General features: G+C 38.6%; 1 protein-coding gene across 1 annotated transcript in view; it reads right to left on the bottom strand.

Moving 5' to 3' along the window:
* Positions 1 to 24032, bottom strand: part of LOC139630654 (guanine nucleotide-binding protein G(i) subunit alpha-2) — a 46922-nt gene extending 22890 nt beyond the window's left edge. The window contains exon 1 of the mRNA XM_071494284.1: positions 23249 to 24032. Coding sequence (XP_071350385.1) covers positions 23249 to 23366 — 118 coding nt within the window. The 5' untranslated portion in view covers positions 23367 to 24032. The remainder of the gene's footprint in view (positions 1 to 23248) is intronic.
* Positions 24033 to 24369: the final 337 nt, after the last annotated feature.

Below are 24369 nucleotides of genomic sequence, written 5' to 3'. Positions count from 1 at the left end.
GAATTGGGGACCAAATAAAGTTTGTCTGTAAGATATTTACTGGTAATCCATCTCATCTTGGTGTTGAGATATTTCAGATGGAAAAAATCTGATATATATATTGCTTTTGATTTTGAATTTTATAGATCAAATGAAATCAATCTTGCGTGCACAGTAGAGGCTGATCCACACATTCATCTCTAGTGCTATCCTACAACAGTTGGGTGATGAGACCCAGGTAAAAGAGTCTGTGTGGACTAAGAGACACGCGTCTTTTAGGGCTCCAAGATGTGTGAAAGTGACAGTTTTCATTTTGCATTCAGTAGAGACAAGACTGTCCCCATATCTTCCACAAGCCCAGAGGGAACTATCCAGGAAAGGCCAATTTTTAAAAAAGCAGCTGTCTCAGAAAAATGAAGCCCATCCTGGCACATTTGACTTACTGGTGAAGTAAGTGAGGTTCTGCTCTTGCTGCAGGCAAAAGACACTCAGCACACTCTGTGGAGCTAAACTCTTGTTTGACAGCAGCATCATTTCTGAAGAGAAAAATACGATTGCAGCCATGCTACAGGCAGCATGCAAACAAGCTCACAGTGAAACTGCTTACATGTTAAACAGATGTAATGTTGGCCGTGTTCACCATCTTAGTTTTGTGTGGTAGCATGCCAACGTTTGCTCAGGCTGAGGATTATCATTAGATATGCAAACATTTCATCCTAAACCAAAGTATTGGACAAACAGAACGGTAGTACTAGATGAAAAGTCAAGGGACCACCTGAGTCATTACACTTCATCCTGAGGAGGACATACAGTAAATGTGTGTAAAAACTTGAAAGGAAATCCATCCAATAGTTGTTGAAACACTTCATTCAGAGCCACAATGTCTCCCTCATGGTGGTGCAAGGTGAAAGCTGAGGGGATCTATGTCCTGAGGATTCATCCAGAATCATTAATGTCAACAAAATTCTGCACCAATCTATCAAGTAGATATTAGAAAACTGTTTCACCAGATAAAACTCTGACTCTCTGGTGGTTCTAAATAAAAAGAAAGGAGATAAAATTTCATGGCAATCCATCCAATAGTTGTTAAGATATTTCAATCTCAATGTAGTTAACTGACTGACATCCCTGGAGCCGTACCACTAGCATGGGGTAAAAATCTGCAGGGATCTACTGCTGCTGAAGTGGAGAAACGATTCAGCAGAGGATTTTTGAAATCACAAACACACACCTGGATTTTCTAGAAACAAGCCACATCAAAAATCCATTCTGCTATTCCAACACAATATTACGGCTTACTTGATAGGCCTACAATCACAAACACTGTGTTTCACATTTCTGTGTCACACAGCCCACTGCTACGGCATTTCTTCTGTGCAGACATGTAACACATCTCAGCATATGGTAACGTCATAGGCCATCTATTGTCTAAGCGACTGCCATGGGAGAATGACTCACTGGCCTGGCTGTGACACGACTCCTCCTTCACTCTCATCCTGGCCTGCTCTCCCCACCCGTCGGTGTCACGACTGCTCACATCCAACTAGCTTTTACAGCCATTTAAAGGTTAACCTCCTCTGGGCGTTGATGACACTGAGCAGAATGCACAACAGTGATGCCATTGCTATTTAAAGGCATGTCGCAGTGTACAGGAGGAGCTGACTGACACAAGCAGACATGATGTTATTTTATGAGCAAATATATTTGTAATTACAGTTTTCTTCCTGACCCACAATGGAAGTAATCTAGACATACGGAGACCTGCTGTCGCTGAAATGTGAGTTTTGCTTTCGGTGGCCCTGAGAGCTCAACACACTGCAACTTAAGAAAACACAAGCAAATAGACAAAACACAAGCAAATTCAGAGGTGCTAAAGTTGCTTTAGGGGTCAGAAAAGTTAGCTGATCTAGTGACAAAGGCACCAAGTTGGCAACACTGAAAGAAGAAGTAACAACCAATGGAAAAACTCCCAAGGGCCGGCCAGCCAAACCGTGGTGTAACCTTATCACTAAGTCACACAGCATTAGGCTGACTGAGGAGCTGAGTCAGTCAGTGACTTTACCCAAAAGTATCCAAGTACCTCTTGCTCTACCTCATTCAAAGTCCTTTGTCTGGCATAGTTGGGCAGTATGTACTGCTCCTTCCTTATCAAAAATCAATATTTCAATATGAACAATGGATCAAATGACCATGTGCAATATGAAAGGTGCCACTCGTAGTGAGGAACCCACAGAGAGTTATCACCCAACTTCACCTCAGTCCTACGAAGCTGTAAAACTTAACTGGTTTGGTTCATTCTCATTACTCTAATCAGTGATTGTTTTCTTTAAAAAAGCTCTAAAAATCCCACTGTACATGACCTGGTCAGCACCAAAATGACAGGCAGACAGAGTTAGTGAGTAACTGGTAAACAAAGTGGAGCATTTAGCAGGTAAAGAGACTATTACCCTCACGAGTTGGTTGAGACCAAAACAGAGCTAAATCAGATGGCCAGGAACGCAACTCCCAAGTGAATGTTGTAAGGTGAAAATATGACACTGGTGTTTTTACAGCTTGTCACTTAGCCCCCCAAGCGGCACAAAAAAAAAAAAAAATTAATGACGTTTTAAATCAAATTGAATGTTTTTCCTGAACTTAGCATCAGTGACAAAGCCACATTGTAATGTGTATTATTTATGTAATAGTTTTAAGACATCACACACACAGTCTCTGTGCATGTTTTTGCTTGCCAGTGGAAGTGGATAAATGTGTGTGAGAGGGAGGTAGACTCAGTTCAAGACATGCATTTATAAGTGGAGCTGTTTTTTTACAACTTGGTTCTAGTACATTGCCCTCTATCAGCTGGCTGTTATTAAAAGCTTCCTCTTTTTTCATCCAGCCTGAAATCAAGCTTTTCTCTATCTTCCTTTTACTGACCTGCAGCAGTGGCGTGACATCAGTAAAAGCTACAAATAGACATCAAGTAGAACAATACTGACATGGAGGCGATATCTCTCCTTACATCTCAGAACAGCATTCTGTCCCATAAAGGTGTCTGCATACATCATGTAATTTACTGCCCACTTGTGGCAGCAGCAGCAATGGTAAAGCTAGTTTAACTACGAACTGCTGCATCTGACATTTCTGTCATTTGCGTGGCTATGGTCGTGTTGACAAAGGCTGGGGCTTTTGAAGCAGAGAGGGGAGCAGCATGTTTTGAGTGTTTGCGCATGCCCGTTGTGGAAGATCCTGGGATCTTTGACGTGTGACAAGCTATAGCTTGCTAAAGACAAGTGTGCAGTGTGCATGTCAAACTGCCCTCAGGTTCCAACGTTCTGAGATCAGTTATGATATAGTACATACTATTATAGACGTGCAGATGCGAGTGGAAACACCCATTAAAAAATCACTTAAAAGAAATGTTTTCTTCTTTAGCGTTAAGAGGTAGCAGTGGCAATTAAACACGCAAATTACACTGTGGTTTATTGTCTCAAATCAGTATAACTTGTCGTACCACCTGGGGCAGTGAGGAGTTAAGGTCTATTGTGGTGCAGCTTTTAATAAGTCCTTTTGCAAGGAAAGCTTTCATAGACATATCTTTTCAATTTACATATTTACAATTTGTATGTAACATAATCCCCAAGCCTTTTCTGCTTTTAGTTATCATATTAATATCTGTTCCTCTCTGTTAATCAAGGTGTAGAGTTCACTGTGCAGGATCTGCAGTAGGTGTGAGAAGTCTGAGACTGCTTAATGAGGCAGGATTCTGCCTGAAGTGTGTCATTGTCAGCTAATGGTAACTGTTTGGGAAATTACTATGGAAGTAATATACTTCGATATTTTCCCTCTATACTGCACATTTGATATGTTTACTGTCTGTTCCTCATCTCTTTTTGCCTGTCTGTAAAATGCTACTGACCTGCAGACATCAGCAGTCTTTGAATTATTTCATGCAGCCACTCCACCACTTGCAAAGAGCAAAGAACAAAGACCCAGATTAGCTTATTGTATCTCTACATGCAGGTTCTAGTGGGTGCCCGCCTACAAACTAGCATCAGTAGCACAGGTGTTTCAGCCAGCCAGGCAGCCAGCCCCCACCCACCACCACCACCACCTCAGCCCATTTCCCATGTGGAGTGGAGAGCGATGGAGGAATTTTACATGGCAAGATGCAGTACACTGTGTTATCGCCTAGAGTGGAAAAGTAGGTCATCAGCCTTGCAGGGAGCAGTGGAGCTTCACTGCTTCACTCTGCAGAGTAGGATGCTTACTGCACTCTGACTGTACAGCCAATGCTAACAGTGTTTAATCCCTTGTTATGTGTGTACACGAGCAGCATCAACACATTCAGTTGACCTGGAAGATGTATTCCGCAGTTCTAAATGTGAAATTGTTGTCGAACATGATAAAAATATGACAGTATATATATATATATATATATATATATATATATATATATATATATATATACTGTCATATTTTTATCATATATATATATATATATATATATATATATATATATATATATATATATATATATATAAATCAATGAGTCACATCGAGCAGAACATTATGTGTCAGACAGTGAAGACACAAAGAAAGTGGCAGCAGCATGGAAAGCTGTAAGCAAACACCTTTTTTTTATATCTGGTGCCTTAATCATAAGATTCACCTTTGCAGCTGCAGCGTATACCAATGAAAGCAAAGCAGACAAAAAAACAGGTGCAGCTTGTCAAGACTCATGTCAAAAATAGTCTGGGGAAAAAAGGATCAGGGAAAAACAGCAGAAAGACAACTGTAAGCTCATTCTGATGCACACAAATCAAAGACTGAGACTGCACTGAGAGCACCAGCTAAACATAAGAGTGTACGTATACAACACGATCAATCACTGCTGCCTGAGGAGGAGCACTGAACTCATAAGAGGAGTATAGCAAAGACACACCTCATTACTGTCTCCGAATAACAGAAGCAAGTGCTCCTTTACTTTTAATCCTTTTAGACCTCAGTGCATCCTTCAGCACCGTTGATCATCCTGTTATAAATGAATGCCTACACAAAATGGGTAGTTGTCACAGCCACTGCTCTTTACTGGTTCACACTTTTTCAATACAACCTTGTCAGTCACCGCTGGCAACTCATCCTCCTCCTCAGCAAACATCAGACATTTCCTCCTCCTCAGCAAACACCAGACGTGCTGTGCTACAAGGCGCCATTGTTGGTCTAATCCATTTCTTTCTAAATGCTCCCCCATGGCGGTGTAACACACAGGTGAAATGCATCATTCCATTGCTATGCCAGTGACTCCCAACTGTGTCTCCTTCTAAAAGTCAATGATCCATCCACTCTTGACTTCATGATGTCAAGTGCTAGATCTCTAAAAATGTATTACATCCCAGAGATATGAAGTCTGAAGTAATACTTTGCCATTTCCAGGAAACAAGTCTATCTGCCAACATTAGATCATTTGTGGCTGGTTTTTCGCACTGATCTGACTTTGGAATGAGGTTATAAATGTGGCACGGCCCTGCTTTTAACATTAGGTAATATATCAAATGTTACAACTCTGGGACAATAATTCTTTTATATTCCACTGCCACCAGTGCTGCACAAAAAGACTTAATGACTCAAATTTTATCTCTGCTGCATGGGTTAAAACTGAGAAGTAAATGTAATATATATATATATATATATAAAAACATTAATTTTAATATTAATAATGTTACATTATTAGTCTTTGAGTTTTAACTGTGTTTTTCATATTTATTTATTTTTTTATCCCTTGTGTTTATTTTATCTTATTGTGTTTTATTGATTTTTTCCTTTATTGTTTTGCACTGCTATGTGAAGCACTTTGGACTGTGTGTTTGTACGAAACGTGCTAAGTTGAGTTGAGTACTAAGATCGTATTATATTTAGAGCTTCGGAAATTGTGGCCCATGGCTGGATAAATAACATATGTACTAATATTCTCTAATGCAGTTCCATAGTGACATGAAATAAGAATTTAAAGTCTCCAGCAGAAACTGAACCAGGGATACTGGACTAAATGACCTGTGTCTTTATTAATGGACCCACATGTTCTGACAACGAGAGGGAAGACAGGGCACAAGACAAGAAAAGGAAAAACCTAAACTAAAAAAGTTCAACACTGTTTGAGCTTTCAACTTCTTACAGGTAACATATAATCAAATGCTTGCACGTTCAACAATGACTTCCCTTTGGGTCCTCTTTCTTGCTATTTGCCAGACCTTGTTTTGGAGCTCAGCTCCAAAGGAAAGTATCTGGCTCAGAGATGTTTGGCTAATTTCCACCTATTTCAAAGTTTGTATGGACAGGTAGAGATATAAGAATATTTTTCAAATAGATCCTTATTTAATTTTAAAAAGTCAAACTTCTCTCATTTAAGATTAACATTTGACACACTAATATTTATCCAACAGTCAGTTCCCTTGTGAGGAGCCACACATACCAACCCTCTAATCCCTCAGGTATGACTCTGCAGATTCTGGAGAATAAAAAGGAGGGAGTTATGAAGATAATTTGACTATGGAAATAGTTGGAGGGATTTCTACTTGGACAGTTTTCTGACAATGGTCTTGTCATAATCTTGTCATAATCTCAATCCTTGGCTCAGGCACACTGGCAGGGAGCAAAGTGTAATATTACCTTGAAGAGAGGTCTGTTCTCATTTACTCTCTGTAATGCATCACAGTTCATGTCAAATTGGCAACAAACCATTGGGTTGTTTTATATCTTATTCATTTATTGCTTTAAAATGGAAATATTGGGGGATTTATAGATAGCCCTAAATTAATAAAAACAACCTTAAATTAGGTATTAATTAGATAATTTGGCAAATGCATGTATTAACAAATTCAGTATTTAAATTCAGAGTTAAATATAGGCCGATTATTATAATGTATTTGACACTTTCACATTTTAAGTGAATAATGTTTTTTTTTTTTTCTATAATGGACTTTCCAGTCTTTTCTTATAGAGTTCTTCACAATTGTTCCACTAGTGCAAACAGAGACACCAACAACAACGGGAGGATACAACACTGAAAGTATAGCAATATGTGTTGAAAGACAACCTCCCATTTTCCCAGCGAGATTTGTGAATGCGTTGATTACTAAGCACACACAACATCTGTCAGGAGAGCTGATTGCACAATTTGTGACAGGTAGACAGAATGTACACCAATCAGTTGGGTCATTTATAACAAAATCAATATGCCCTCAGCCTTGCCAGAGTCCATATTAATTACACCAATCAAGTGAATGTGTATTGATCATCAATAACAACACTTGACATGTGGAAGCTCTTTAGAGAAATTGAAAAACTGATATTCCTTCCTTGTTCAGCAATAAGGAGTAAACAGACAATCGAAGACACAGATGTTGTTGTCGGGTTTGAAGCAAGAAAATAGAACATCAAGTTGTTTATGCACCAGAGGTGCTGTTCAGTGGTTTTCAAAGATATTTATACTCTATACAAAGTCCATTTAGTAACTGTTCTTAAGCTTTTGATCAAATCATACGGTGTTCGTCAGCAGTTGAATTTTGTCCAGTTGGCATGGAATAGCAGCCGTTACATTTTCTTTTTTCCTGAGCCCTTTAAAGAAAGTATAACATATTAAATGTTTAAAAGATATTTAGTGTTTAGCTAGATGTTAGACCGCTACTTAGATGCTTAGACCACAGACAAAGCAGATCAAAGTCAGTTTAGAAATATACTTCCAGTTCACATATTCAGAGAGAGACTTTTTACCAACTCACTATTAATATAAGACACCTATCAAATACATCTTAAACAAAAGATTACATTTGTGCAGTGACAGAAAGGATCATCAAAAAGATCTCAGTACAACAGATACTTTCAAACACATTCCTGACTGCCAGGTTGTTTCCTTCTGCTCATATTTTTTTTAAAAACTCTCTTTCTTCCCTTCTCATCTTTCTTGTTCTGCCAGTATCACAAGTAATTTCTCTCTAAAGACAGTCCATCTTGTGTGATGGTGCACAAATGTAATCTCTGTGTGAAGATGAACACTTGTGACACTGTGACACACAGTTTCATATCTTTCTAATATGCGGTACATCCATAAGGTCTTGTTGTCATTGCTGATCAAAACTGTGCTAATCAAAACAAATTGATCTCTTAATTAAATCTGGCAGGTCCACCACTCTGAAAACCGAAACTGGTTATTCACTGTGCGGGAACAGAAGCCGCACACATGCTGCTCCCCTGGTCCTGAGCACTGCAGGGGAAATATGGTAAATTAAAATTGAGAACAAACCTGCCTGTATAAAATACAGTGATAACAACTAGGAGATACGTGTGTACCCTCTCCTTTGTTCTCCCCTAATCAATCCACTGTGCCTGGAAAATGATTCCTCCCATATCAAACCATCACAGCTGGTGTTTTCCTGGCAGTCACTGCGCTTACTCTCCCACCTCCCTATGTTTCTGCATACTGGCGTGTCAGCTTATACTCTATGCACTCACACACACGTCAGTAAACAGATGAGACATCAGGAGTGTTGGGCAGTTGCTGCAGTGCTTGAGGCACCCTATAAAACCACCCAGCGTTCTGCTGGCACACCAGACTGTCAGGGTGAGTAAGGTACATTTACTCAAATTAGTGGCACATGGCGCACAGTACAGTCGGACATTAGTTTTATTGTACTTATTTATTTATTTTGTGCTCAGAATACCTCTAAATAATAAAAACTTTTAGAGTGTGTGTGGCATAATGTATTGAACTCACCTTTGCATGTTCTGTGTATTTGTGTGGGATGATAGTTTATAACTAAAAGAACCTGTCATCACATTCCCATGTGGCAATGAGGTGCTTACTGTGTATTTTAGCAGCTGTTTCATTTCAGCTGACCTCATGGCTGATATTCTGGGAGACAAATGGGATATTGTGCCACTTCCAACTGGAAAACATGTCTAAATGTTGACATTTGGAGGTTTGACCTGGCAAAGCTGGTGAAATGATGGGTGGCCTCGCCTGTGCATGCACTGGATTAGTTGCCATGGTTACAGCACCACACTGCCTCACCAAAACTAAATTACGAACATCAACACATTCACACGTTTGCGTGGGCCAACAGTAGAGGAACTACAACACTCCTAAAGCAAAGACTCATTCAGTAACAGCTTTTTTTGTGCTGTATCTTTAACCTCAGTTTGTTGTGATTGGTGGAACAGTGAGGGGATAAAGATTGTGCAGGGCATCAGTAGTATTTATCTACTTGTTTGGTTTTGTCAGTTTCATTTGAAATAGTCATTTATCTCAGTTGCAAGAAATAAACAAGGTTATAGGGAGACTCAAGAGCAATGAAATGACTGCTTTATTGATTGTTATTGTTATATTCACTAACACTGTACCACTACTGATCTCGTCACGCTTTAAACTGTAAATCCACTTTCAAAGACGACAAACATGACTCCCATTCAAATGTAATAGACTCTCCAGGTCTGAATAAAAGATGTCATAATCATGGAATTATGGAACATACAAATCCATGCAGGTCACAGGCAGCACAAGATAAAGTCACTATCAACAAGACCGCAATGATTATCTCCATTACTGATTAATACAATGTACTTTGTCATTCATGGATTGATCAATTACAAATGCCATGGATTTGAGGATTATTACTTTTGGCTTTGGCAACATTGACATCATGAGACAAAACAGCAGAAAAAGGAGGAAATCCACACATTTGAGAAGCTGTAACCACTAAATGTTTAGCATGACCAACAATTTTCAGTTCTTTATTATTTAGTCCTTAAAATGCTCATTTATTCATGACTTCCATGCTTCATCAACTGTTTTTGGAAATATGCTTAATCAGTTATAGTAAGCTGAGAAAATCAATACCTCTTCCATATCTGTTCTAACAGCAGGCAGCTATCTTAGCTTAGCATAAAGACTGAAAGCAGGGGGAAATAGCTAGTCTCGCTAGTATTGTTTGTGTAACTGTTTCCCGTCATTGTGTGGAGATAATCAGCAGATAGTGGTAGCTTCTTATTCATCGTACAGACATGAGAGTGGTATCGACCCACTCATCTAATGCTCAGCGAAAAAGGGGCCTACTCCTTTAAAGGTGAGATAAAAGAGAAATTGACACGGTCATTCCATCATTCTCACTGATGTTCTTCTATGCAAATTCATTTAGCATTTTTTAAAAGACATCCACTGTTAAGTTTATCCACTCAGCATATCATGTCACCTCACTGTAAAGCTGAATTTTCATATCTTTCTCATGCTGTGAAAAATGAAAAGACACATGCCATAACATGAAAGCTTGAGGCCTTTGGTATGCTAATAAACCTTGTTTGATCTATTCAGAGAAACCAACATTCAGACAGCATGTGCTGCACTAGCACTTCATTACTTTGACTTAAACACCTACCTTGTCCATTAATCTGGGGAGTAGGGCCCCTGTGTGTATTAAATCTCATCTGAATTGCACGTGGCAATATTGGAGATCAATAAACTCTGAACTGGATTTGTAAGTTGTTTAGAAGGGAGCACTAAAGGCTGTATGTCACTGATTAAGTCACTTCACTCACTGAAAAACAAGAAGAGTCAATGACAATCAGATCTGACATGATAATAAATCTGATCTATTTATTTACAATTCATATATTTCTATTGATACCATCTCAAATGGCTATAACAGGCTATAATCTGAACTATGGTAAGTATATAACCATAAGGCTTTAAAGCAAATTAATTTTAATATGGGTGGGAGGATATTTACTGTAATGATAAATTACAGTAAGACAATAAAACACAGCTTACAGATGCAACCATAAACAACAGTGTATACCTCTCAAGCACAATTAACAGCAGATATCCCTATGCCTATAAAATAATATGATGAGAGAAGCCAGCATTAATGATCATACTAAGCAATCTATAAAGCAAATTTATAGATTAACCATCAGAGGACAGGGAGATGATAAAATAAGATAATGAATCAATGAGTTAATGACCTTGTTACAAGCCAAAAAACATAATAATGTATTTCTATACCTACATCAGGCTGAGTGCAGTTCATTATCCAGATGCAACTTCTTGTTAATGACATTCAGATCTTTTGCAGGCTGACTCCTGCACTTGATGATTATGAGGTACTGTCAAATTAAAGGCACCTTAATTCAGAGTGGATCTAACCAAATTAGGTCCCACATGAACTTTCAAACAAAGTAGAGCAATTAGAAAACGTGCATGGCCATTTTATTTTTATGCTACCCAGAGAGAAGACAGAGAGAGAGAGAGAGAGAGAGAGAGATGTAAGGCAGTTCCAACACAGTTATAATATTTGACTGTAAAACGAACAGGCCTGACCATTGCTCTCATTCCTGTTCTGTGTTACAAATGCTGACAATACTGATGTGTTTTGACATGTTTTTATCATTATTAATATATGCTATTCAGATTGAAATTGGCCATTAACAACAAGCATAAACTCTACTGTCACTCCCTGACTCTCACCATTACCTGCTAAACAGAGGTGGCATTGAATAAACTACCCTGCCCTTAAGTTACCATCAGTAACCTTCAGATTTTCCATTGCTGGATGCAGCAATTGACAACAGTTAATATCTGCTCTGTGTCAAGATGATTGATATTGTAAGGAATAACCTCCAAGTTAATAGCATTAAAAAGAAATGTTAAATTAAAACGATGCAAATTGGGCTGATAAGCAATTACAGGAAGACTCTCAAGACAGTTACTTTAGAGTAGAGATGTTCTGATGCCATTTTTTCCTTACCGATCCAATACCAACACATAAAAAAAAAATTAGCTGAATCAGCTGTATACTACTAACCATGTATGGATGTGATATGATTGCTGTCGCTGTATGGCATGGCTCAGATCAACCCCTTTGTAAAACATGAACAAACATATGAATGCCACTGAATCTCTTTTTACAGTGGAAATCACTCATTTGGATCAAAAAGCTTGGGAAAGAATCATTCCTATATCATTCCCGTTTAAATAATTTACTTGTAGTAATCAAGTAGTCCGCTGATGGTGCTCATTTTGGGTCCTTTCATACTTGACAAAATATGGATGAAGAATTTAAACTACTGCGAGTTGTCACATGCTGAATCTCTCTAATTTATTTCTCCGACTGTCTCTCATCTCATCTCATCTCATCTCATTGCGTGTGTATCTCTCTCACTGACTCAAGTCACAATGAGCAAACAGAAACACTGTCAAAAAGTAATAATTTGCCATAATTTACGGATTATAGGTCCAAGTCTAGATAGGACAGCATCTGGGTCTGGACTCGGGCAACAAAGAAGAATTGATTTTTCGGTAAATATTACAATATACTATAAAATACTATAAAGTTTATTAATACGTTACATGATTAAAGATTGGTGCATAGACTTGCGTACTCGCTGATACCCAATCCTTTATTTTAGGCGAGGCATTTCTGAGACTGATTGGAATCAGTAGAACTCTACTTTTAAAAATTAGTATTAAGTTGTATATCAAATATTCCTATTCTCTGGGACAGTGTAACAGTAGAGAAGCAGAGAAGAGTCATATAGTCAGTAAAGTGAATGAATAATGTCAGTTACCCAGAAATATCTAGCTAAAGTTTGCTAACATTAGCTAACATTAGCCACCATAAGCTACTGATCATATCTGTCCAAATAAGACTGTGGCAGGAAAAGACCTTAATCTTTTGAATTTGAATTTAATAAGGGTATGTTTTATTGCTTCATAATTAAACTTTCTATCTGTGGGAGTAAAATTTTGTTATTTCTTATTTCAAAAGTTTCACAGACTCACTTTTAAATCTACAAAGAAAGTTTCTTAGTAGAGAAAGAAAATAGCCGCCAGGAAGGGGCCTTGAGGGTTTCAATAAACTAATTTGATGGAGGGAAATTCAGAATCACCTAAACTGCAACAGAAGACTCCCTGTTAGAGCAATATGATATGTGTGTGGTTCATGCATATCATCTAGGGACCAATAAAACGGAATAAAAAGGAATAATAACTCATCAGCATTTGATACTTAAAGACCTCCTGCTATGAAAATTAAGTTTTTAACCTTGTTAACATTTCCATATCCATGTATTTCCACCTTGGAACTGCATTGAACCAATGGCAGTCTCCTAAAAACAGATTCAGACAGCCAGGGTTTCATACGTCACAAAACTAAGGAACCAATCCTGTCAACTTGCAGCGACAGAGGTCAGGCAGAATAAACCCAAAATCTTGTCAGTACAGAGAGCAAGAGTTTGCATTAGCACAACCACTAACACTGTGTCAGCCACTGCCTGTTACGAGCTAACAAACAACATGAACAAATAAAGGATGCTAATTGCGCTAACTGTTCTGATATGTCTGCTAGTGGCCGATTTTGGTTGCAACAAACTCTTCATCCTAGTCTGGGTTTGACTGAGGCTCAAACCGAGTCTCTCTGATGTTTCCTACTCTAACCAGCTTGATACTCTCTTCTCTTTCACTGGTCAACCCAGTGCAAGCAGCGGTGTAGATGTGCTTCCTGGCCTAGTTTTCAAATCTTTTTCACTTTTGATGAGGGAAATCCATGTTACACAAAATATTAATCCTAGCAGAGTATTTTTATAGAGTTTAAAACATGTTTAGAAAGAGACTTTAATGATAAGTTATGACTCTTTGTGACTCTAATGCAGTCTCTGTACTATATTAAACATTAAAAGACACTTGTGAAAATATTACATTAGTTAAAATAAAGAATTCAGGCTTGAAGGCACACACTGAGCTACTATATGACATTTTCTGTAATGGTATTAATAATTAGGAAATAGTTAAAACAACTTCTGAAGTCTCTGAAAATACTTTTATCTGTGATATACTCAAAAGAAATAACTAATGCCCTGTGGTGGCAAGAAATATTGAGGTCACCATCAGGTGGTGCTTTCTGATTTTTATCTTCATAAGCTTCAAAAGAGAGTAACACGTTCACTAATCAGAAGTAGAAGCTGTAGGATTATTGTTCTCTCAGTGGTAATAGTCAACTTTTAATCACTTGGAAAACTCTGTAAAACAGCTGGATGTTCTTGTCAAAGTGCAAAAGGAAAAGTATTTTTAGAATTTATTCATTTCTGACAGGAAAAATAATGAAGTCCATCTACCAAAACTTTCATTTTAAACTGTTTTGAAAAATAAAACCAAAAAAAAACCACAACAAGTGCAAGTATTTTGGTTCTTGCTGCTTGCGCAGGATGAAAAAGGATAAAAAAAATATTGAGCGTATCATTCAGTATGAATATAATCATAGCAACCAGGCAGGCAGAGAGGAATGGAGACATGGCTGGTTCATCTTTCTTAAACTATTTTAACTTCATTCACCAAAGCTTTAATACACTTAGTATATCCATAATGACAATTTCAGTGTCTCTGCTCTTTCCAATGAAAATGCAAACAATTATAAATCTCCCAGAAGACAAGGGTTCACATGGCAGAGAAATGAGGATTCCCCACTACAAATATAAATTTACTTAAGTTTAACAGATTATTTGTAATGTCTTCAACCACAAAAACCACTGGCATAGTGGCTCTATGTTTCTGCAGATGACACCAACTCACCAACAGTGCCTCTTCTGGCAATGCAACTGCTGCCTTTATGTAGGCACAAGTCACCTCTTCCATTGGCTTGTGCCTCATTATAGTGTTGCCATCCTGGAAACTAATGTGGAGGCTCTATCAGAGACTCTACTAAGCCTTTATCTTGACCTTTTTCTGCTTTTATGTACAGTGGGTGCTTCCCACTGTGGAACAATATCATATTTTTGCCTTTTCATTGGCTCATATGGAACCTGTTAACTCTCACAGAAGGTTCTGTAAGATCCTCTCCAAGGTTTGTTCCAATTATTAAACACAACAGGTTTTTATGAATTTTCCTTACAACTTAAAAGGGTTAGGTCTTGTTTAGTAAAGTAGGTCTATGACTTGCATTACAGCAAATGTATGTTTTGTCCTTGGGCCAGTGCTATGATATGTAAGTGATCACTGTTGTATATTTTATGAATTCATGAATGGCTATGCCAGGAATCAACCTCAAGCCAAATCGATGAGTGACCTTTAATGCAGCGGCAGATGTAGGTAATGTAGACTAATTGCTCCTCCAAAAATGTTGACAGGAAGGAAGAATGTTGGTAAAGACTTTTGCACGTCCGTCTCCAATGTTTTATTGGACAATTTCTGTCTCTGCCCCCCAGGGCAGTGTAGCTGGGCTCTTTCACCTTGGGCTGCCAGAATTTTTGGAAGTTTGTATAGGCTTTTGTCCAAAAAAGTGGTAATACTTCAATACTAGCAACCTCTAATGGTTACTTTTACAACTTTTATTTTGAAGTTTCCTCCCTCCCCTTCGATTTTCGGTTATTTCAAATGTCATAAGTTTTTCAGAATTAGTTAGAAAATCTGATGTCAGTGAAATATTATGGTTCTACCTTAATGATATCATCTAGTGCATTTAGGAGTGTGTGACTGATAGATGATTGTAATATACCAGCCCAGTCACATGTCTCCCTCTGGACCATCATGGCTGGTAAAGTGTGCTGTTTTGATGGAGGTTTTCACTGTAGCAGTGAACAAATTCAGGGAGTTCATAAATCAAATCACACTGATCACACTGATATTTCATGTGGCCCCCTGCCCTGACATCTGTCCCAACTGCAATTATTTGCTGTTGTTCATTTTCATGTTTTTTTTCCAATTTTTTCACTTTTTTGGGACATTTTTCACTATTTCACTATTCTTAAGTTTAAAATCTAAGCAATTAACAGGCAAGTTGCACAAATAACAAATTAATCAAGTAGGAAATAAATTGTTGCATCCCTAAAGTAAATAAATAATAAATGATAAAATAATTGTGAGATGTTTGCACTTGTGGCTGTATATATCTGTGTGAATACAGCCTGGATCAAGCTTAGATTTAGCAGTCATAATCATAGTTATTTGATCATGTTGATTTCTTCAACAGCGTTGTCAAATTGTCTTTTCTGAGTCTAAATTATAAAAGAGAATCTTAAATATTTCAATTAAATTAGGCCAGATTTATCTTTCGGGCATTTGCATTGATTTATCAAAAATGTCAAGCACGGCATTGTTTCTCCCTAACTCTCTGCTTATTCTCTCTATTATCTCTGTCTCTCATCCTTTATCTTGCCCAACCCTTTATCAAACTGACAAGGTCTTTTTGCAAAACTAATTAGGAGGTCAAGGTCTTACCAAATTACACCGAGCACCTCCTACGCTGGCTTCAGAGTCAAGTGTAACTAATGCAATGGACTGATGTTGACACAGGTAACAAACATGTTGATGAGTCTTGGTCGTATCAAGACTCCTCTGCTTGCTGAGGCCCGCTTGAACTCTTGACCTACTGTATGAGAGAGGCTGACTGTAATGTGAAAAGAAGAGGATTGAAAGAGATAAAAGAAGCTCGCTAAATTATGAATGGGGATGATAATGGAAATGTGATTGCAAAATGAAAGATGGGGAAGGATCAGGCTTGTCGTCTGCACCAAACTGAAGAGGAGGACTGAGAATAGACTCAGGAGCAGACTGTTATTTTGCATATTTTTGTGTGCTGTGATAAAAAAAAAAAGCCATTTAATTAAACATAGCTCTCCTACTGCAACTGCAACTATTACTTCAGGGAATGCAGAAGATGCTGGATAACAACTGCAGGTATCACAAAGTCAACAGATGAATTTCCTCCTGCTGCGGCAACAGAAAATGCAGAAGATTTTATAAAGGATTGGGGGCACTATCTTAATTCACCCTCTTCCATACACAGTCCAAGGCTGTGAGGATAAACTGTGGAGAAGCTGCAGTGAATAGGCTTAAAGTGGCCACCTCTGCAGAAACTACACCACAAGCAACATTTCACAAATATACCAGAGAGTAAAGATTTTCATTATCTGTATGTTTAGAAATACTTTCTCAATACATTTAAGAAAGACAAGGCACAATGCTCCAGCACTAAATCATTATACAGCAGTTATTCTATTTCATAAATTATTTTTGATGGGACATATTGTTTTATTATGATATTACACATTACATAACAGTTTTACATTTATACAATAATGTTCATAAACAGTAGTGTGCATATTGGCATATTTTTCTGCACTTAATTTTATGACTTTGCCAGATTACTTCACACTGCATACTCAGTATGTACTCAGTATGTACAGCACACAGTATGTACACAGCATATTGTTTGTAGACTGGCCATGGTGTTTTCCTGGCTTTTACCAAATGCATGCAGGGAGTGACAAGCTCTGCAGTCCTGAAATAAGCAGGGGGCAATGAATCTAATGTCTAACATAAATTCATTTATTATGCAACAGTTTTCATTTATTTATTTTTAATTAGACAATAAAACTCTGAGCTGCACACCTATCATAAACACATAACTCTGAATAATTCTCACATCCACAAATACCAAGATTTACACGCTTCCAGGATCTCATAAACATCCTGCCTCGGGAAGTACTCAGAACTCACTTCACCACCATGTCAACCAAAAGAGACATGTATACACACTGTCTCATATAGACACGGATTATCTCATTCACATGTCCAAAATCCGACACACGCACACACATACACAAGGCCTGAAAGATGTGCCGTCCCCCGTCTCATTAGTGCACTGTAACCCTGAGCCAAGCTGCCTCATTAAGAAGAATCCTTAAACCCCCTTTTGATATTCTTTGTGCAGAGGTCACTCTTTCACTTTCCACTGCTACCATTTCACATTCTTCACAGGGAGAGGCTCACCAAAAACTCTGTGCAATTACCATCCGTAAAACGTGCAAAAGATTACATCAAAGTAAACATGGCATCCTAGGTATGACTGCAGTGAGGATCCATTTCTTGCTAGTTCAGCACATAAATACACACGCATTTATTGAGGACTTAGTGGTACTCACCAGAGACATGACTAACAGTACATAAGTATATTCTTTCAGTTTGTGGGTAGTTGTGAAGTTGTCATCTCTGGATAGACAGTCTCACCCTGAGCCCTTCTCTCTGTCATGAGAAGTGAGTCATGTCTGTGAAGCACTATTATTATCGTCTGCCCGGGGCGAGAATTAGAGATAAGCTGCAGTGGAGGCTGATTTAAGGGAAGCTCAAGGGAAAAAAGTTTAGAGTATATATATGCTCACATATCTCAGATAGAGCAGTATCCTGCCCCGTAAGATACTTTAAAATGTAAAATTCCCCTTTGATTAACTGTAGTAACATGTAGGCAACTAGATTTCAGTACAGATAAAACTACAGTACAGCTCTGCATGTGCTGAAATAACAATTTACAGTAAGCATTAATAACATTTAAAATCAAGCTGATGACTGTAATACATTTGATACCTAATTTTAAGGAGCAGATTTGTATGCAATATTTTTGATCATAAATTTGATCATAGTGCTTCTGTATAGTGAATGGCTACAATACTGCACTCAACCACAACATTTCCACATGCACTTCTCCAAAAAAACCATAAACAAAACAAAACAAAACAAAACATTATTTTCAATTATCTAATGGCTGAAACTTCTGTCTGCACCTAAATCAGTGAATGTACTTTGTTTTTGGCTGCAGAATAGTGTTACCACCGCTACACAGTCAGGACCTGAAAATACACCAGCTAGACAAGCTGTCTTCCTCCTCTGAAGCTCCATACTTCCTAAGCACTGCACAACAGTTGGTATAGACTTCTTTGTTATAAGGGATGCGCCTCAGTAAGTTCTTATTGATCCTGGCCACAATTACAACTTCTTTAAACAATCCAATAAACTCAATGGTGTAATTTCCACAGGTAATGGTGAGTCCCCATCCCTGAGACTTCTCTGCTTTCACAGTTTCAGTTTCGCTTACTCACTAATATCTTCGTAAACAGCCTCCACAGTTCAGATGAGATCACGTTCAAAGCTTCCTGAGCTTTCTTTGCCCTGGGTTTCGCCTCTCAGGGTACAGAGGCTTGTGCCCTATCGTCTGACTGGTGGAGGCTGTACCTGCAGCCTGACAGGACTTCAACTACACCTCAGTTTTAGTTACAGCCATTCTCCTAAAAAAAAATGCTCCAGCTGATCAAAACTAAATGCAGTAAAGGACAGGTCTTAGTAAAAACGCAGTTGCAATGTTCATATGTATCATCAAGTATGAGAGGTGTAGTAATGGAAGCCAAATGTGATTTTAAGTGGCTTCCTGGAATCAAACCTAAGCTCCTTGAATAGGTGCTTTATAGGTTCTATTTCGTCAAATCTAATTATTAAAAGAAACATCTGGCTGATGTGTCAGAATGATTTATCAGTAGGTATAGATGTCCAGCACTGATGAGCCTCACTTCCTGAGATGTTGCATCACAGATTTATGCAACATGGGTTTTTGTTCCTAGTTCCAACACTGATAAAGACGTGACATCCAGTCAGTCGGTTGCACAGAGTGCTCTCGAGTATGGTGCAACATGGTGAAATCAGTGTTTTCTTACAACACTGAGAGCAGTGAGGGGAGCATTTCCTATGGACCTGTCAAGTTTTCTTTTTAGTCCTGTGCTAAAATATGGCTTCACGTTTCAGTGCAGCTCCTTCTGTCTGGACACTACTCAGTGAAATGTTCATCAACTTTGTTCCCCTCCACATAATTTGTTTCTCACTGTCCATCCTCAGTCCTCACTCAAACTTACCATGAGCTGTAAAACACATAAGGAGTAATCTGGTTTATTATGTACTTTGTGTGCTGAACGGCATTGCTGGCAAAATCAGAACTTACTCATTCTGCAAGAAAAAAGGGAACAGGCTTTTTAGTTCCCCTGAGAACTCATGGTGGGAAAAAAAAAAAAAAAAAAAAAACATTGGCCGAAAGCCGCAAAGCCATTAAAAAATTTTGATGCACCCCTTTCATGCTTGAGTAGCTACCATCAAGTGACTCATCTTCTCTTTGCCAGAACAACTCGGTATCTTCTCATACACAAACGAGACAAATACAACCATTATGTCATCTGCATTATGTCCTCCTGTGTCTAAACTGTTGCTGGTCTTGTCCCTCCTCCTGGAGTGACAGGACTCTCTGGCACCTGGCCAAGAAATAGTCATGTATGTAGCCACCCATGGTCAAAATCTGTGTCATGTGATTCCTCTGGACACTTTGTAAAATATTTATGCTGAAACAAAAGCATCAGACCATGGGCACAGTTAGCTCTCACATCAACGTGACTCTTAAATCATTTGTCATCTTTGTTTTTCGTTGTTTTGTTGTTTATTAGAACATTCAGACCAGATGCCTGACTTTCACCAAAGGGGATTTGGTGCAGCTAACATTAGACAGATTTAATCAAATCAGATCACATTAATAATCAACAGAATATGGATTTTGGATTGAATTGGACCAGGGAGAAACATGCCCAGGGTTATAGTGTGTATTGCAATGAGACAGAGGGAATCCAGACCACCTTCAATATCATTTCCATAATATAATACCTGATGAGACCATATAAAAATAAACACAGGTACGCACCTGTAAAAGATATCGGACACAGCCACACCACAGCCTCTTTTAGTGATTGATGTTACACCACACTGTGGATAAACACCTATTATGTTTATTATTAGTTATCTTGTTGGACCTAAAATAATATGCTGACCATCCTGGGCAATATGGTGAAATTTTATTTTCCAATATTGATATACAGTATCTCACAAAAATGTATTCAAAGTCACATAAAATAACAAAGGTGATGCGCAAAGTAATATAACTATAAGATCCATTGTTATGCATTATATGAGATCAAACTCTTATAAGTATGACACTAAAACTTTCTTAAGTAATTTTATTTGTTTGAATTAAACCTCACTCAGAATCATTACTTTGGACAACAGAAATGAGTTTGATAATGAGACAAGATCATATAATCACAGCACTAAAGATGCAGCAACTAATCAACTGAAAGTAAGAAGCAACAATTTTGATAATTGATTCATCATTTTGAGTCATTTTGTCAAGACAATGACAAAATTCTGTGGGTTCAGCTTCTCAAGTGTGAATAATTTCTGATTCCCTTACTCTTCTATGATAGTAAACTGAACATATTTGGGTTTTCAACTGTTTATCAGACAAAGCAAGATATTTGAGGACGTCATCTCGGGCTGTGGGAAATTGGGACGGATATTTTTCTCAACCAGAAAAATAATCAATTCGTTAGTTGACAATAAAAAGGAAATAAGTGAATAAGCCTGTTATATTAAAATGTGTTAAAAATGAATGATGGGTGCTAATCACTAATTTAACCCTTCAACTACACACAAGGTCTGTATGCACCTATTTCTTTAAAGAAAAAGTCTTGATCATTCTACTGGACAACAAAACATGTTATACAATGTCTCAGAGATTAGTGATAACCTCTGTATAATCAAAATAGGAAAAACAAAAGTGTACATAATAACAATAAGAGTGAGCAATGACACTGAGACAGTGAGCCAGCCTGCACAGTGCCAAGAGCCCAAAACTGGCGCAGCTAAGTTAAATTCAGCCGTCATCATTATTATTATTTCAGTTTTTTTAATCAAACCTCTGTTTTTCCAGCTGTGACACGTTAAAAATATTTTCAGAAATACTGTTTGCTCCAACGTCTGCATCTCCAGTTCCACTTATCTTTCTTCTATATTTTTTTAAAATGATGTTTTGCTGGTGCTGAATGAGCTGCCGTCACTTTTGCTCTGCTGGCTCACAGTGATGTCAGGCAACTGTCATCTTATTGTCCCTCTGTAACAACAGCTCTACTGTGCTGACATTACACACAAAGTTTCATAGTTACACATCCCATCTAAAGGTGTGTGTCTGCGTGTGATGGAGAGAAAGAAAGGGGTCGGGATCAGCCATCGAGATGTTACAGTTTTTAACCAACAGATGATTTTTGTTGCTGTATAAAATAAAGACATTTGTACAGTTTGTATTCAAAGAGAGGACATGTGGCATAAATGCTACATCACACTGAGAGCTTTTAGAGAGCAAATACTACTTGATTTCCCTGAGGCTCTTTTGAAGATATTCTCTTAAAAAAAACGGTTTCACTGAAGGTTAAAATTAAGGACATAACACTGCGTTATTCATCAGAATAACATCATCCTTTTAAGGCTGATAATTAAGAAGTGCGTCCTTCTGATTTCAGGTTATCAAAAACTAAAAACCAGCCATCCTGCAGCTCTTCTGCACTTAGCCTCTCCTCTATTAACAGCTTGTGAAAGCGAGATGACACCCATCAAACCCCACCCAGTCACCCACCTCCATCACACACCACACTCAATCCCCCAACACACACACACACAAACACAAACACACACACAGACATACTCGTTGAGTTTTACATTGTTTTCCAGGTCAGCTGAGCTGTGTCTGTGTGCACATTTAAACGATAAGAAGGAGAACAACAAATCAAGAGCAAGATGACGGTAAACAAACAGCTGAATTGGATAAGAGGGGAAGTGACAAATCGGTAGTGAGTGGGAGGTTGTGTGAGTGTGTGTACGTGCACGAGTGAAAGGCAGAAAAAGATGAAAAAGAAGGTGTTTTTCCTGCTTCAGTCTATTCAATAAAAAAAAGACTTTTTCACTATTGTCCGCAGACTAACAGGAATTGTTGGCCGTAAGAAGAGGCTGATGTGTAACCTGTTAATGTTTAGTCCTGGTCCACAGGTTTGATACACTGGATTAAGCGTTCTGGGCAGAGAGCCAACACAGAGCTCTGGGATGTTGTGCAGCATGTTGACATGATGATATCTGACTTATCTCCAAGAATATAGAAACTTATGTTGGCTAATTAATGGCACAATTACAGACAGCCTTTCACTATGATTACTGGATAAGCATTGATTAAGCATAAGCACTGAAACAGCCTCTTCCTGTGCCATAGCTAATATGATTTGAAGAGGCCCCTGTCTTCACTATATGAAGGATGAACTCTGTATGGTTTGATGCCCCTGTTGCTGCCTATGTGGTAGTTTATGATATGATCCAAACTTTATTTTTATGCAGCGATTGCACATAAATGTTTTTCATATTTCCACGACAGCATCATATTGAGCTGCTTGGTTACTGATCATATCAGGTTATGATGTTTAATCAGGTGGTTTAAGAAATTTTCGCTCCAAGACTGTGGATTTTTTATTTATTTATTTATTTATTTTTTTGCAGAGACAATTTCTCCTTTTCATTTTTGTTTAAAAATGAACCGAGGAGCAATTCCCTGCTGACACCTACCTAATAAAAGCAATTTCACTTCTCTGGCTGCCTTCTCTCCGTCCTCTCGGAGGTTTTTGTCAATCATCTTTGACCTCTCCGCGGCAGCCTTATCCTCGGCGCTCACCGTACAACCCATGGCTCCAAACGCAGGGGCGCACCGACCACTTGAGCAAAAAAAAAAAAAAAAAAAAAGAAGAAGAAGAAAAAAAAAAAAAAGGTTTCAGTGCTAATGGTCTCAGCGTGCCAGCCGATGCCAGGAATAAAACGATGGAGCAGCTCTTGCTTCCAGTCCTGGCTACTAGAGAGGAAAACCAGAGTCCAGAGTTTTTTTACCCACACGTCAAAAGTCAATGTTTCTGCTCTCCCGTTCAAAAAAGCAGCTCACAGATGAAGCTGCTGCATCCGAATCGGTGGTTTTATACCGAGTCTCAGGCTGTTACCGGTGGTCCATGTCGACCGCCTCACTCGCGTCGTGGGCCTGGTGAGTGGCGCGTCCCTCGGTTGCGCGACTGCTGCAGTCCCTCTGATGTCCCGTAGGCAGCTGGAAGCTGTCGGCCGGTCGCCTCGACGCCGCTTGGACAACTTGTCGCGATAGTTCAATTAAAACAGGTGAGCTCCTCCGCTGTGGCTCTTTTGGCACCAATTAGAGAGGCAGCCAGCGAGGCGTGATTGGAGGAGTGTGCAGTGGGGTGCTGACTGCAGTGGGCGCTGTGCCAGCGTCATTCCTCTGCATTGTGCACACTCAGAGACAGCAAACGCATTATGAGGCGCACTGAACTGCTCTCAGTGACTGGCCGAGCTGTGCAAGGAGCAGGGGCAGGTTTGTCTTTGCAGTAATGCACGATGGGCTGTTAAAAATTGTTAAAATTGGCCTTTGTGTCACATATTTCTGAAATACCTTTGGCACATAATTAGGCCGATTTAAGAGTTGGTGGACAGCGCCGCCGAGTGGACACAGACCGAGGCCTGCCTGTTTCCTCTGCTAGCTGTACAGGGCCCATATATTTGGTGAAGACAGCAGCAGCAGCAACAACAACAACAACAACAATAATAAACTTAATTTATATAGCACCTTTCATAAAAGAAATGCAAACAAACATAAAAGTAGGCAATTTCAACAACAGCTAGAATATGTTAAT

Source organism: Trachinotus anak, unplaced genomic scaffold (genome assembly GCF_046630095.1).
Source record: "Trachinotus anak isolate AG129_WGS33_773 ecotype Australia unplaced genomic scaffold, CSIRO_AGI_Tana_v1 ptg000013l, whole genome shotgun sequence".
Classification (NCBI taxonomy): domain Eukaryota; kingdom Metazoa; phylum Chordata; class Actinopteri; order Carangiformes; family Carangidae; genus Trachinotus; species Trachinotus anak.
Note: the sequence above shows the minus strand (reverse complement) of the source record. Positions and strands in the feature narration are given on the sequence as shown.